The sequence below is a fragment of the Cricetulus griseus genome, chromosome 9 (genome assembly GCF_003668045.3).
Source record: "Cricetulus griseus strain 17A/GY chromosome 9, alternate assembly CriGri-PICRH-1.0, whole genome shotgun sequence".
Lineage (NCBI taxonomy): Eukaryota > Metazoa > Chordata > Mammalia > Rodentia > Cricetidae > Cricetulus > Cricetulus griseus.
This window is the reverse complement of record NC_048602.1, coordinates 25720826-25736008: the sequence shown is the minus strand read 5'-3', so window position 1 is coordinate 25736008 and position 15183 is coordinate 25720826. Positions and strand designations below refer to the sequence as shown.

Sequence of the window (15183 nt, the reverse complement as noted above, 5' to 3'; positions counted from 1 at the left end):
AGGGATGGTTCAACTATGAAAGACCTTTGGATACTCTTCCAGAGTGCCAGGGTTTGATTCTCAAGCATGCATAGAGTTCACAATCATACAATCAAAGCACTCGTACTCATAAAATAAATAACTTTTATTAAAAGCCTTATGACATGCAAATTTGGCTTTCACATAGGTCAGCATATCCTCTGCCAGACATGAATTCAGGGTGTTTGGGTGGATGTGACCTGCTTTCCAACACTTTATTCTATCCTCTACGATGGTCAAGAATACCTGAAATGCTAAGATGTCATCCTTGAACCTAACATTGAAAGGAGTTGCACATTTCTTCAGGCGATGATGGCACACACCTCTAATCCCAGCACCACATAGGAGGCAGAGATAGGTGGATCTCTGTGGATTAGAGACCACCTGGTTTACAGAGCAAGTTCCAGAACAGCAAGTGATTCACAAAGGAGCCCTGTCCAAAACAACAAAAAAGAATAGAAAGGAATTGGACATTTCTCACTTACCAGTGCTGCTCCTGAGCTGTCAACCATTATATTTTCCCACAAATGTCATTTGAAAAATAGTTTTATAATGCAGTCCTTTTTTCCCTCACTCCTGGCCTAACAAACCAGACTCACATGATCATGCTTCCAAGTAATACCATCTTGGGGGTCTGTCTGATATCTCAGTTATGTGTTGGTGTCACAGGGAACTCATTACTGTTCATTTTGTACATATATACTTTCTTCTTTAAGCCTCATTTTAAGAAGTTGATTGATTCCGTTTCCATGCATCTGACAATAGTTAATGTGCTGATGGTCATATTCACATTGATATCCCATATCATTTCATTATTTGGAGTAACCAACTTTCTGGATGATGCTGGCTGTAGGGCAGTGTTATTTATATTCAGAGTCACACGGGGTATGTCCATCAGTACCACCTCTATTCTGAGCACATTTCAAGTCATCACCATCACTCCCAGTAATTCTAGGTGGGCGTGGCTTAAGCCTAAACTCTCCAAGTTGACTTTATCATCCTTACTTTGCTCCTGGCTCATTAACCTGCTCATTTATACATATATGATTCCATTGGTAATAGCCAAAACCCATTCTACTCACTTTGGCTATGGATATGTGGACCCTTACTGTCAAAACAAGCACTTTGGGAACCAAAATTCAGGGTCATTTTTGAGTATCATATTCATTCGTGATCTCTTCTATGTGGCCCTCATGATGTGGACCAGCCTGTACATGGTAACTGTCCTCTACAGACACCGCAAGAGAGTCCAGCATCTCCACAGCACAAGCCTCTCCAACCAGCCATCTCCTGAACGCAGAGCCACTCATAGCATCTTGTTGCTGGTAATCTGTTTTGTGTTCTTTTATTGGTTGAACAATTTCATCACCCTTTCTGGTTTTTATGTACAAGCAAAAATTCCAAACTGGGAGGGAATTAATGCCATTTTGGCAACATGCTACCTAACCATCTGCCCTTTTTTACTAATGAAGAATAATAAACTTGTTTGGCAACTCACTTCTTCCTTTTGTGTAAGGAAGGTGGCCTGCTTTCAAAGTGTACTCTGTGTCTGAGCTGAAACCCACACTTTCCCATCATTGGAAAACTGTCTTAATGATTTACGTGGGATAAAAATAATTGAATGTGGACCTTGAATACCTGATATGGCCTTGGTTATACTTCAGACATTCTGTAATACATTAAAATTCATTTAGTTAACATTTTTCTGGAATGTCACCCTGTGTACATAATTTTAATAACTTTAACATTTGTTATCCACTCAAATTATGACACTTTGCCCAAGTGAATATATTTTAGGTATTTTGAACAATTTTCTACTTCTCGATTTTTCTCTATTAATATAATTCTAATCAAAAATTTTAAATGCCTATTGGAGCTTGTGTTATGATTGTTTGGGGTGAGTGTTCTGTCCTAAGGAATGTCTTTTAACCATTGAACAAATAACATATCCTACATTAGCTATTACCGACCTCAAATACTACTATAGGGGAGACTCTTTTGTTGTATAACTGACAGGAATTTAAGGGATGTCCTTGTACCATAGCTGTATTTGAGACAGTCATATTTTTATTATTTTAGTATGCTTTAATTATTTCCTTTATTGAAATTATGATATTAATACACAATTTTCCCCTTAGGGTTCCACCCTCAAATCCTTATGTATAAAACTCTCCTTTCTCTCTGTCAAATTCATGTCCCCTTTTGTCATTAATTGTTCGTGTGTGTGTGTGTGTGTGTGTGTGTGTGTGTGTGTGTGTGTATGTGCCTGTGTGTGTGTGTGTGTGTGTGTGTGTGTGTGTGTGTGTGTGTGTGTGTGTGTGTGTGTGTGTGTGTGTGTTAGTGTGTGTATGTGCATGTGTGTGTGTGTGCATGTATAGGTGTGTGTGTGTGTGTTTGTGTTCCTATCCCTAAATTCATAAACACTACCTGATAGGTCTGTATAATGTTACTCCTATTTATGTATTGGGGGTTGACCATTTGATACTGAACAAGCAATTGGTATGCCCTTTTCTGGGGATGACTATCTCTCCCACTCTTGACATCCCTTAGTTGCCTATAGTTCTTTGTGTAGGGCTGAGATCTGCTAAGTGAGTCATCATCCTGAATCTAGGAAATTTCTCTTTGTACCTATAGATACCATTGCAGAAAAGCACAACCCATCAAAATGCAGAGTAGTGAGTGAATCGCAGTCCCCACTTCTGCACCTTAGGCTCAGGGAACATTGATGAAAGGGAGACAAAAGGATTTTAAAAGCCAGCAGATGAGGGAATCCACTTTGGGATTGTGTCACCTGGTAGTATCAGAAGTTGCACCAATAGAGTATCACCAACTGACTGATTTATTATTATTATTATTATTATTATTATTATTATTATTATTATTAATTCAAGTTAGGGGACAGGCTTGTTTCACATGTAAATCCCCTCTCCCTCTCCCTCGCCCTCTCCCTCCCGTCACCCCCATTCCTTCTCCCCCACCTCCAACCTACCCCCCACCCCATTCACCCACCACTCCCCAGGCAGGGTAGGGCTCCACAAAGTCCACCAAATCTTCCTGTGCTGGGCCTAGGCCCCTCCCCATGTGTCCAGAGACAGAGCACATCCCTTCAAGTGGGATGGGCTCTCAAAGTCCCCCCCCCAACACAAGGGAAAAACGCCAGTCCACCTCCAGAGGCTCCCAGAGCGCAGGGGCCTCCCCACAGGCATCCATGATCAGGGGGCTGGATCAGTCTTGTACTGGCCTCCCAAAGACTGTCTGGGGTCGATATCCTTTCCCTTTTTCAGGCCAACTGTTTCTGTGGGTTTCTCCAACCTGGTACGGACCCCTTCATTCTTCATTCCTCCCTCTCTTCAAATAGATTCCAGATTTCAGCTCAGTGTATTTCTGTGGATGTCTGTCTCTGCTTCCTTCAGCCACTGGATAAGGACTCTAGGACAGCACAGAGAGTAGTCATCAATCTTATTCTAGGGGAAGGGCTTCTAGGCTATCCTCTCCTCCACTGCCGGGACTGTCAGATCGTGTCATCCTTGTAGATCTCTGGAGCTCTCCCTAGTTCCAGATCTCTTCTCAGACCTATAGTGGCTCCCTCTGATATGGTATCTCTCATCCTGCCCTCTCTCCTCTATTCTTCCCCAACTCAATATCTCTGCTCCTCCATTTCTTCTCCTCTACTCTTCTTCTTGTGCTCTTATTGTGGCAGCACCCACTCCCCTACCCTCATGCTCTCAATTAGCTCCAGAGTTCATGCCACTTCCCATTCCTGGGGTCTATTTAACCCTTAGAGTCCTTCATGATTTCTAGTTCAACTGATTTTTAATTGAAATAGAATGACATCCCTTTCTCACCTCCTTTTCCTCCCTCCAGCCCCTCCCAACTACCTTTCTTGAGCCCCTCCCTCTACTGTCCCACACACAATCTCAGGTTGACAGCCACTTTTTTATTATTATTGTTACATACAAATATGTGTGCATTTGTACAGGTGTATATGCACCAAAAGATATAGATACAATGTTCAAGGTCTGTTTCTGTTGTTGACATATCAGTTCAGTGCTGACCATTCTGTTGGACAACCAATAAGGGGTTCATCGCTGGGAGAGACTAATTCTCCTTCTCCCAGAGGTCACTACTTGCCTCGAATTCTTTATCTATGGAGCCCATGGAATTTACCCCATTCCAGATTAAGATGGCCATGGGTGTTGACATTTTTCCAGTCTTGATTATATAGACGTTTCTAGAATAGAGTCTTTCACAGAAGACTTGCTGGCATCATGTATCTGACATTAGTTTCCACCCCCTCTTCTGACTTGTTCCCTAATCAGGATCTGTGATGTAGATGGAGCCATTGGAGCTGGACTCCCCGCTATCTGATGATATCCGCATTGTGACCCGTGGTGGTTTTCTGTGAACGTCTCCATTTGGTCTGAGGGTTTAAAGCTAAAAACAAAGAGGAAAGAGTACCTGCATTTGTCTTACGTGGTTTGGAAAACCATACTTTTGTCATGTATCCAAATAAAACAAGTAATTTCAAATAAAACGTTTTCAATAATCAGTGCTTGCCTAGAATCCTTTGCTCTGTTATAGCCTTCTCTATGTATAGTGAATAGATGTTTCTTGACATAACCCAGTTTAAGGTCAGCTCCGACAGCCGATAACTAAACAGAACATTACATTTTCAAAGTTGAATTGGGGTGGAGTGTCTGCCATGAAAATCCTACTAATATATTTGCACCATTCCTCCCTCCCCCTCTGGCCATGCCACTTCTCCAATCCCTCTATTCTTTCTCAAAGTCATGGCCTCTTCTTCTATAATTGTTACTGTTATATGCATACATGTACACATTCATATTACATATTATATTTATTTGTAAGCAGCTGAGTCCAGTTAGTGTTGCTTGTATGTCTATGTTTTTTTTTTTTTAAGGCTGACAGGATGGGACTGGAGAAACTATCAGGGACTTTATCCCTTAAAAAGGCTGATTCTTCTTCTCTCAGAAGCCATTATCTCTACATAATGACATATAGCTATATTTACTTTTACATAGATGTGGATAGATGGAGAGCCGATAGAGATATCTGTATCTGTATATCTTCATCTAGGAGTGAGTGTAGTGGAACCTGTAGCCACGCCTGCTTAGGGGCTGTCTACAGATCTGCCTGACCACCCCTACGAGAGTGTGGTCAGAGTGAGGTAGAAGAGAGCGTCAGTTGGCTGTGCACATTCAGTTTCACTTTGCTTCTTGCTGTAAAGACTGCTGCTTGCCGGCTGGCTAGGTTGCTCTGTAAGTAAGACTTTTCCCTATTAAATACCCTTACATTTCTACTTGGCTCCTTAGTGGTGATTTACCACTTTATCTGGTTATCAGGAGTGGGATATTGGAAACCTACACCCCATTTGGGACAGACTGTGGGTTCCACTGGCCTGCGGCCCAGGCCGGGAAAACACCCTCTCTCCACAGGTGCTCCCAACCAAGCCGCTGCAGCTGAGCTGCTCAGAACCATCCACCCAGCTTGGGGACAGTTTCTAGCTGCCTAGAGTTGAGTAGGCCTCGGTTTTCAGCAGAGGCTTCCCCTGGTTGCTGCTGCGAGAAAGCCGCATCTTTTTCAGTGGTTGCAGCCACAAGGCCGTATACCCTCTAGATAAGCACAGCCGCTTTGTGACCTCTCCCCACTGCTGCCCCGACCACTGCCAAATGCAGTGGACTAACTGAACGCCTGTGCCTCCTGCTGGTCAAAGATAGTTACTGCATCTGGAGTAGAAATCAGGTAAAATTATGGCGGAATATTTATCATTTGCTAAAATTGGTAATATTTTTGCTTATTACATGAATTCAATATTTGAGGAAGAGGCTAATTTGCCAATTAATGGCCTATATGCCATAATGGCAGTTAGCCTGCTGATACAAATAATATTACTAGCCAGAGAGCTCAGGAACAGGGACAGAGATAACCTCACCACCTGCTTGCAGGAAATAACAGCTTTACAAAATGAGGTTTTGGAGAACAGATTAGGTCAGACCACAATTGCGCAGCAAGTGGAACAGAAATTGGATGATAAGCTTGGCTTTGTGTCCAATACACTAAAGACAGAGCTGTCTGTTACCCAAGATGAGATGCAATGTATTTATGATAAGATAAACACAGAGAGATCCTGCATGTCTGAGGCCTTAGAGGCTAGGATGTCAGAAGACCATGACGAGCTAAAGAATATCTGTAGCCAGCTAGAAAATCAGATAGGCAATGTTGTCCAGAAACTAGATGCAAAGGTGCAAAATACCCAGGATAGGGTTGAAAAACTGGACAATGCCATTCAATCAATTATTGAAGCATCCAAGGTAGCAGATCACAAATTTGAGTCTAGATTTGAATGTTTGGAAGATAATTTACAATACAGGGCTGACAGATTACATAGGTCCATACGGTCGATTGCTGAGGACTCAAAATCAGCAAATCATGACCTCGAATCTAGACTCCAATACCTAGAAGGCAGTTTCCATGCCATCCAGATGCTGCCTAAGGATGATCGCATTAAAGACCTAGAAAAACGTGTAGAAGAGCAGTTAGAGCAATTTACAGATTCACTAACATGCTTGGAATCTTTTATGATTAAGGAAATTGAAACTTTTCATGAGGATATCATTACTAGGCTTAAAGATCATTGGGATGCCTCAGAGGCAGAATCACTCCAATCAGAGGCACCTACTCCACCCAGGTATCATGACTATTCCTCTAAGGTTGGTACTTGTACACCATTAGTCTACCCAGCTACCAAGGTAGAAAAGGCAGCTTCTAAGAAACACCCTCATGGACAGATGGCTTATGGATGGCAACCTATACAGCTGAAGGATCTTAAGAATATGAAAGAATCAATTGTCTCATATGGCCCCCATAGCCCATATGTAAAACAGCTATTACATTCATGGGCAACCTTTAACAGGGTGACACCGACAGATTGGGAACGATTGGCAGCAGCTGTACTTGACAATTCATGGCAATTCCAGTGGAAGGCATTTGTAAGGGAAGGGGCAAATCTCCTTGAGCATCAGGGCATAAAGGAATGTTTTGAAGCCCCTCTAGATAAGATTCTTGGTGAGGGTATTTATGCTGACCCACAGGCTCTGGCTGAATATGATGACGATATACTGTCCCTATGCAGGAAAGCAGCCTGGGATAAGGTTAGTGAGCCAGGAGAATGCCTAGAAGCTTATACCAGAATAAAACAAGGACCTACAGAACAGTTCCAGGACTTCTTACAAAGTTTAACTAGGGCAGTAGAATTACAGGTAACAGATCCAGACACAAGACAATCAATTATATATGCAATAGCTTATGAAAATGCAAACCCAATATGCAAAAAAATACTTTTGCCTGAAAGATCACATCAGCACCACTAGAAGAATGGGTTTTGTATGCAGCCAACATTGACTATCATGTGCAAGACACTGGAGCTTGGGTAGGAGAAGCCATTTCAAAAGGGATAAAAAGGCAACAGGAAATTAAAAGTTCTAGAGGTAAGGATGCAAGGGCTTGGGAAGGAGAAGCACCTTACAGAGGTCAACATAGGTACCAAGAAGCTACAGTTTACTACTACTATGAACCAGAACCTTGGGTAGGAAGAGCCTTCCCCTCGAGACCACGAAGGTGCCAGGAACTTGGATGTTTCAACTGTGGTAAAATGGGACATACTAAGAGAAATTGTAGACAAACGAATTCTAACAATGCCTCATATGGAAAGCCACTGCCTTCTGGATTGTGAGGAAGATGTGGTAAGGGCAGACACAGGACCAATGAATGCAAATAGACCAGGGGCATGAAAGGAAACCCATTAAGCCAACCAATCCAAAAGGAGTGAGGAGACTACCAGGAGTGGCAAGACCATCCAGAATTGTGGACATTGAATTCCATGCCCCCACACACCACTGGATCACAAGAGGATATAGAGAGACCCCACCTGCACCCACTAAAAGAAGATATGGGAAGAAGACAGAATAATATTTCACTCAACAACAGAAAGACCAATATGACACCACCAGAATATAAGGACTCCACACCAGCAAGATCTGAAAAGCCCAACACAGAGCATGAAGAAGAGATGGACCTCAAAAATCATCTCAGAAAGATGATAGAGACCTTTAAAGAGGAAACAAGAAAATTCCTTAAGGAAATACAAGAAAAAGCAAGCAAAAAATTATATGAAATGGAGGAAAAGACAAACCAAAAAAATTCAAGAAATAAACAAATCTCTTAAAGAATCTAAAGAAACCCAAGAAAAAAAACCAAACAATTGAAGGAAGCTCTTGAAACAGTTCAAAGCAGAAAGCTGAAATAGACATTATAAAGAAAACACAGAATGAGGCGATGCTGGAAATGGAAAGGCTGGATAAACAATCAGGAACTAAAGATGTGAGTATAACTAATAGAATTCAAGAGATGGAAGGGAGAATCTCAGTTATTGAAGACTCACTAGAGGATATTCATTCATCGACCAAAGAAAACCTCAAGTCCAAAAAATCCCTAACACAAAATATCCAGGAAATATGGGACACTGTAAAAGGCCAAATCTAAGATTAATAGGTATAGAAGAAGGTGAAGAAACACTGCTCAAAGGTACAGAAAACATATTTAAAAAAAAGTTTCTCAACCTACAGAAGGATAGGCCTGGGAAAGTACAAGAAGCTTACAGAACACAAAACAGACTGGACCCCAAAAAAACTCCCCTGACACATAATAACCAAAACACCAAATCTACAGAATAAAGAGAAAATATTAAGAGCAGCAAAGGAAAAAGGCCAAGTAGCATATAAAGGCAAACCAATCAGAATCACACCTGACTTCTCAATGGAAACTCTGAAAGCCAGAAGGTCTTGGATAGATTTCCTACATGCAAGGGAACATGGATTTCAACCCAGACTACTATATCCAGCAAAACTTTCAATCACTATAAATGGAGAAAACAAGATATTCCATGACAAAAACATATTTAAACAATACATGTCCACAAATCCAGCACTACAGAAGGTTTGTGAAGGAAAACTCCAACCCAACGAACATATCTACACTCACAAAAACACAGGCAATAGATAATCTAATTTTACCAAACACAAAAAGAATCAGGAGGGCAAAATCCACATGCAATGACACCACCACCAATAAATCCAAAACAAACAAAAACCAACAAACAATGAACATTAATATCCCTAAATGTCAATGGTCTTAACTTACGCATAAAAAGATATAGGCGAACAGAATGGATACAAAGACAGAATCCATCCTTCTGCTGTTTACAAGAAACACACCTAACTTCAAAGATAGGCGTTACCTAGAGTAAAAGGATGGAAAAAGATTTTCCAATCAAATGGGCTCAAGAAACAAGCTGGTTTAGCAATCCTAATATCTAACAAATTAGACTTCAAACTATAATCAATCAAAGGAGATGAAGAAGGGAATTTCAGACTCATCACAGGAAAAGTCCATCAAGATGAAGTCTCAATCCTGAACATCTATGCCCCAAATATGAAGGCACCCACATTTGTAAACGAAATATTACTAAAGCTCAAACCACCCATAAAACTAAACACACTTACAGTAGGATACTTCAACACCCCCCCCTTACGCCACTAGACAGGACTGCCAGACAGAAACTTAACAAAGAAACAAAGCATCTGACAGATGTTATGACCCAAATGGGTTTAACCGATACCTATAGAACATTCCATCCAAACACAAAAGAATATACCTTCTTCTGTACCACATGGCACCTTCTCTAAAATCGATGACATAGCTGGCAACAAAGCAAACCTCCACAGATAAAAAAGAAGTGAAATAACCCCCTGTATCTTATCAGATCACCATGCTTTAAAGCTAGAATTCAACAGCAATACAAATTGCAGAAAGCCTACATACTCGTGGAAAATTAATAACACCCAAATGCACCATTCCTGGGTTGAGGAAGAAATAAAAAGAAAAATAGAGAAATTAAAGACTTCCTAGAATTTAATGAGAATGTAGACAGAACATGCTGAAACTAATGGGACACTCTGGAACCAGTGCTAAGAGGGAAGTTCATAGCACTAAGTGCTCACATGAAGAACCTGGAGAAAACTCATACTAGAGAATTGACAGGACAACTGAAAGCTTTAGAGCAAAAAGAAGGAAACTCCCCACGGAGGAGTAGACGCCAGGAAATAATCAACCTGAGGGCTGAAATCAATTACGTAGAAAATAGGAAAACAGTACAAAGAATCAATGATACAAAGAGATGGTTCTTTGAGAAGGACAACAAGATAGACAAATCTCTATCCAAACTAAACATGAGGCAGAGAGAGAGAGAGAGCATGCTAATTAACAAAATCAGAAATGAAAGGGGAATATAACAACAGACACTGAGGAAATCCAGAGAATATGAGGTCATACTTTGATAACCTGTACTCCACAAAATTCGAAAATCTAAAGGAAATGGACAATTTTCTGGAAAGACATCACTTACCAAAATTAAACCAAGAACAGATAAGCAGTTTATATTGACCTATAACCCCTAATGAAATAGAAGTAGTCATCAAAAGCCTCCCAACCAAAAAAAAAAAAAAAAAAAAAAAAAAAAAAAAAAAAAAAAAACGGGCCCTGATGGCTTCACTAAAGAATTCAAGCAGAAATTCAAACAGGAGCTAATACCAGTACTCTTCAAACTGTTCCATACAAGAGAAGCAGGAGGGACATTGCAAACTCTTTTTACGAGACTACAATCACTTTAATACCCAAGCCACAAGAAGATACAACTAAAAAAGACAACTATATACCAGTATCCCTCATGAACACTGATGCAAAAATACACAACAAAATATTGGTGAATCGAATGCAAGAACACATCAGAAAAATTATCCACTGTGATCAAGTAGGCTTCAACCCAGGGATGCAAGGATGGTTCAACGTAGGAAAATTCATCAATGTAATCCACCATATAAACAAACTGAAACAGAAAAAAACACATGATTGTAGGGAGCCGTCCCTGCATTCTCCATTACAAGATGGCGCCTGCATCCGCAGGCACCGAATGTAAAGTTAATGTGCGCAGGCGCTGGGTAATTTTCCATTCCTTGATCAATGCCTATTCCGTGGCGTCATGTTCCAATGAGCTGCAGCCAATCATAGGGTGACACGTCCCAGGCGGCGGTTGCCAGCCTTTATTAGGGGACGGGATTCTTGGCTCGGGGTCTCTGCTCTGGTAAGCTTATGCTCTCCTCTCAAGACGCATTAAAGCTTTACTGCAGAAGGATCCGAATGTCCTGTGTGGTTCTTGCCGGCGAGACTATCGCGCAGGACACATGATCATCTCACTAGATGAAGAAAACCCTTTGACAAAATCCAACATCCTTTCATGATAAAGATACTGGAGAGAACAGGAATAACAGGAACATATCTAAACATGATAAAAGCAATATACACCAAAACAACAGCCAACATCAAACTAAATGGAGAGAAACTCAAAGCTATTCCTCTAAAATAAGGAACAGGACAAGGCTGTCCACTTTCGCCATATCTCTTCAATATTGTACTTGAAGTTCTAGCTAGAGCAATAAGACAAGAAAAGGAGATCAATGGGATACAAATTGGAAAGGAAGAAGTCAAACTTTCACTATTTGCATAATATATGATAGTCCACATAAGTGACCTGAAAATCTCTACCAGGGAACTCCTACAGCTGATAAACACCTTCAGCAAAGTATCAGGATACAAAATCAACTCAAAAAATCATTAGCACTACTATATACAGATAAATCTAATGAGAAAGAAATCAGAGAAACAACACCCTTCGAAATACCCACACACAAGATAAACTATCTTGGGGTACCACTAACCAAAAAAGTGAAAGACCTGTACAGCAAGAACTTTGAGTCTATAAAGAAAGAAATTAAAGAAGATACCAGAAAATGAAAGATCTCCTATGCTCTTGGATAGGTAGAATTAACATGGTAAAAATGGCACCCTTGCCAAAAGTAATCTACAGATTCAAAGCAATTCCCAGCAAAATCCCAACACAGTTCTTCACAGACCTTGTAAGAACAATACTCAACTTTATATGGAAAAACAAAAACATGTATAGCCAAAACAACTCTGTACAATAAAGGGTCTTCTGGAGGCATCACCATCCCTGACTTCAAGCTCTATTATACAGGCATCGTTCTGAAAACAGATTGGTATTGGCACAAAAATTGACAGACCAATGGAATCGAATTGAAACCCTGATATTAACCCACACACCTATGAACACCTTATTTGTACAAAGATGCTAAATCTATACAACGGAAGAAAGATAGCATCTTCAACAAATGGTGCTGTACAATTGGATTCGGACACGCAGAAAATTGCAGATAGATCTATATCTGTCACCATGCACAAAACTTAAATCCAAATGGATCAAAGATCTCAACATAAATCCAGCCACACTGAATCTTCTAGAAGAGAAAGTGGGAGATACCTTTGAAGGAATAGGCACAGGAGACCTCTTCCTGAACATTAAACCAGTAGCACAGACATTGAGATTTGCAATTAATAAATGGGACCTCCTGAAACTGAGAAGCTTCTGTAAGGCAAAGGACACAGTCAGTAAGACAAAATGATGGCCCACAGAATGGGAAAAGATCTTCACCGATCCCACATCTGACAGAGGGCTGATTTCCAAAATATATAAGGAACTCCAGAAGCTAGCCACCAAAACACCAAACAATGAAATTAAAAAGTGGGGTGCAGAACTAAATAGAGAATTCTCAACAGAGGAATCTGAAATGGCTAGAAGACACTTAAGAAAGTGCTCAAAATCCTTGGCCACCAGAGAAATGTAACTCAGAACAACTCTGAGATACCATCTTACACAGGCCAGAATGGCTAAAATCAAAAGCACCAATGACAATCTATGCTGGAGAGGATGTGGAGAAAAAGGAACACTCCTCCAATGCTGATGGGAGTGGGAACTTGTAAGACCACTTTGGAAATGAGAAAGGCGGTTGCACAGAAAAATGGGAATCAGCCTACCTCAAGATCCAGCCATTCCTCTCTTGGGTATATACCCAAATAATGCACATTCATACAACAAGGACACATGTTCAACCATGTTCATAGCAGCATTGTTTGTAATAACCAGAACCTGGAAGCAACCTAGATGTCCTACAACTGAAGAATGGAAAGAGAAAATGTGGTACATTTATACAATGGAGTACTACTCAGCGAGAAAAAAAGCAATGGAATCTTGATATTCCCAGGCAAATGGATGGAACTAGAAGAAGCCATCCTGAGCAAGATAACCCAGTCACAAAAAGACAAACATGGTATGTACTCACTCATATATGAATTTTAGACATAGAGCAAAGGATTACCAGCCTACAATCCTCTTCACCAAAGAAACGAGGAAACAAGAAGGACTCTAAGAGTAAAAAGCATGGACCCTGGAGAATGGGAAGGGCCGGGACCTCCTGAACTAACTGGGAGAATGAAGGTAGGGGAGAGGGAGCTGGCAAAATGAGAGGAGGAGACGAGGAGGGGAGAGGAGGAAATAGAGGAGCAGAAATGTTGAACTGGGGGAAGAATGGGGGCGAGCAGGATGAGAGTTACCATAACAGAGGGAGCCATTGTAGCTCCGAGGAGAGATCAGGCACTAGGGAGATTTCCAGAGATCCACAAGGATGACTCAATGAAAATCTAGGAAATGGCGGAGAGGCTACCCTAAATGCCCTTCCCCTAAATTGAGACTGATGACTACTGTATATGCCATCCTAGAGCCCTCATCCAGTGGCTGATGGAAGCATAGGCAGACATCCACTGCTAAACAGTGTACTGAACTCTGGAACCCAGTTGCAGAGAGGGAGGAGTAAAGAGCAAAGAGGTCGGGACCAGGCTGGTGAAACCCACACAAACAGCCACCCTGAACAAGGGGGAGTACATGGACCCTAGACTGCTGTCTGGGAGGCCAGCATGGGCCGGATCCAGACTCATGAACATGGTTTGGGGGGAGAGGGAGAGGGAAAGGGAGAAGGGATTGACATGTGAAGCAAGCTTGTTTCTAAAATGAACTAATCAAAAACTAATAAAAATAAAACAATATCAGTAGCCCTACTTTAGCAAGATTTTAATTATTTGTGTTTTTTTTAAATTATGATTTAACTATGGCATTTCACCCTTGTGTTTCCTACATTTAACCATCCTATATATACCTTTACTTTCTCTCTGTTGAATTCTAGACCTCATTTTTCATTAATGGTTCTTACGTGTGTGTGTGTGTGTGTGTGTGTGTGTGTGTGTGTGTGTGTGTGTGTGTGTGTTGTGTATGTATCTCTAAATACATAAATACTACATTGTCAGTCTGTATAATTTTACTTGTTTTTATGTATTGAAGGTTGACCATTTGATATTGAATAAACAACTGGTGTGCCCTTTCTTGGGGATGACTATCTCTCCCACTCTTGACATTCTTAGTTGCCTATAGTTCTTTGTGTAGGGCTGAGATCTCCTAAGTGTAGTCTTCCCCCTGCATCAAGGAAATTTCTCTTTGCAACAATGTAGACCAAAGCAGAAAAGCACAACCTATCAAAATGCAGAGTAGTGAAGGCCAGGCCCAAGTTCTGCACCTAAGGCATAGGGAACATTGATGAAGAAGGAACAAAAAGATTCTGAGAGTCAGAGGATAAGGGAATCTCTGTGGGATTTTGTCACTTGGTAACATCAGAAATTACACCAATGGAGTATCACCAACATGACTGATACTTTCATTGAGAGAGAATTACTTCACTTTCTGAGGAGTGGATGGCTGGGTTGCAGTGGTGGGAGGTGAGGAAAAAAGGGAGGGGAAACTGGTTGGTCTAAAAATGTACAAAAAATAAAAATACAAAAGGAACCTTGTCTTGGGAAAAAGAAACAAAGAACAACAACAACAAAAAAAAAAACAGAAAGACATACACAGGAACCAGTATAATTACTGGATCTCTAACACATGAGGTAATAAAACTGGAGATACTTAGCAAGAGAAATTGCATGAAGATTTAAAGGTTGAGCGATGCAATTTTGAAAGAGCAATGCGTCACTGGAGAAATCAACAGGGAAACGGAGAAGTTCCTGCCGTCAGCTGATAATGGCTGTGATACTTTGCACATCTGCCTGAAAACTTTTAATGATCTCCCT

The 15183-nt window shown here is 40.9% G+C and overlaps 1 protein-coding gene across 1 annotated transcript; it reads left to right on the top strand.

The window, feature by feature from the left end:
- The first annotated feature begins 623 nt into the window (after positions 1-623).
- Positions 624-1571, top strand: LOC113838754 (vomeronasal type-1 receptor 4-like). The gene has a single exon (XM_027434295.1). It carries the CDS (start codon positions 624-626, stop codon positions 1569-1571), a length of 948 nt encoding a protein of 315 aa, XP_027290096.1.
- The last annotated feature ends 13612 nt before the right edge of the window (positions 1572-15183 follow it).

Coding starts and splice junctions, on each gene's coding strand:
- LOC113838754 (XM_027434295.1), top strand. CDS start 624: ATGCTTCCAAGTAATACCATCTTGGGGGTCTGTCTGATATCTCAGTTA.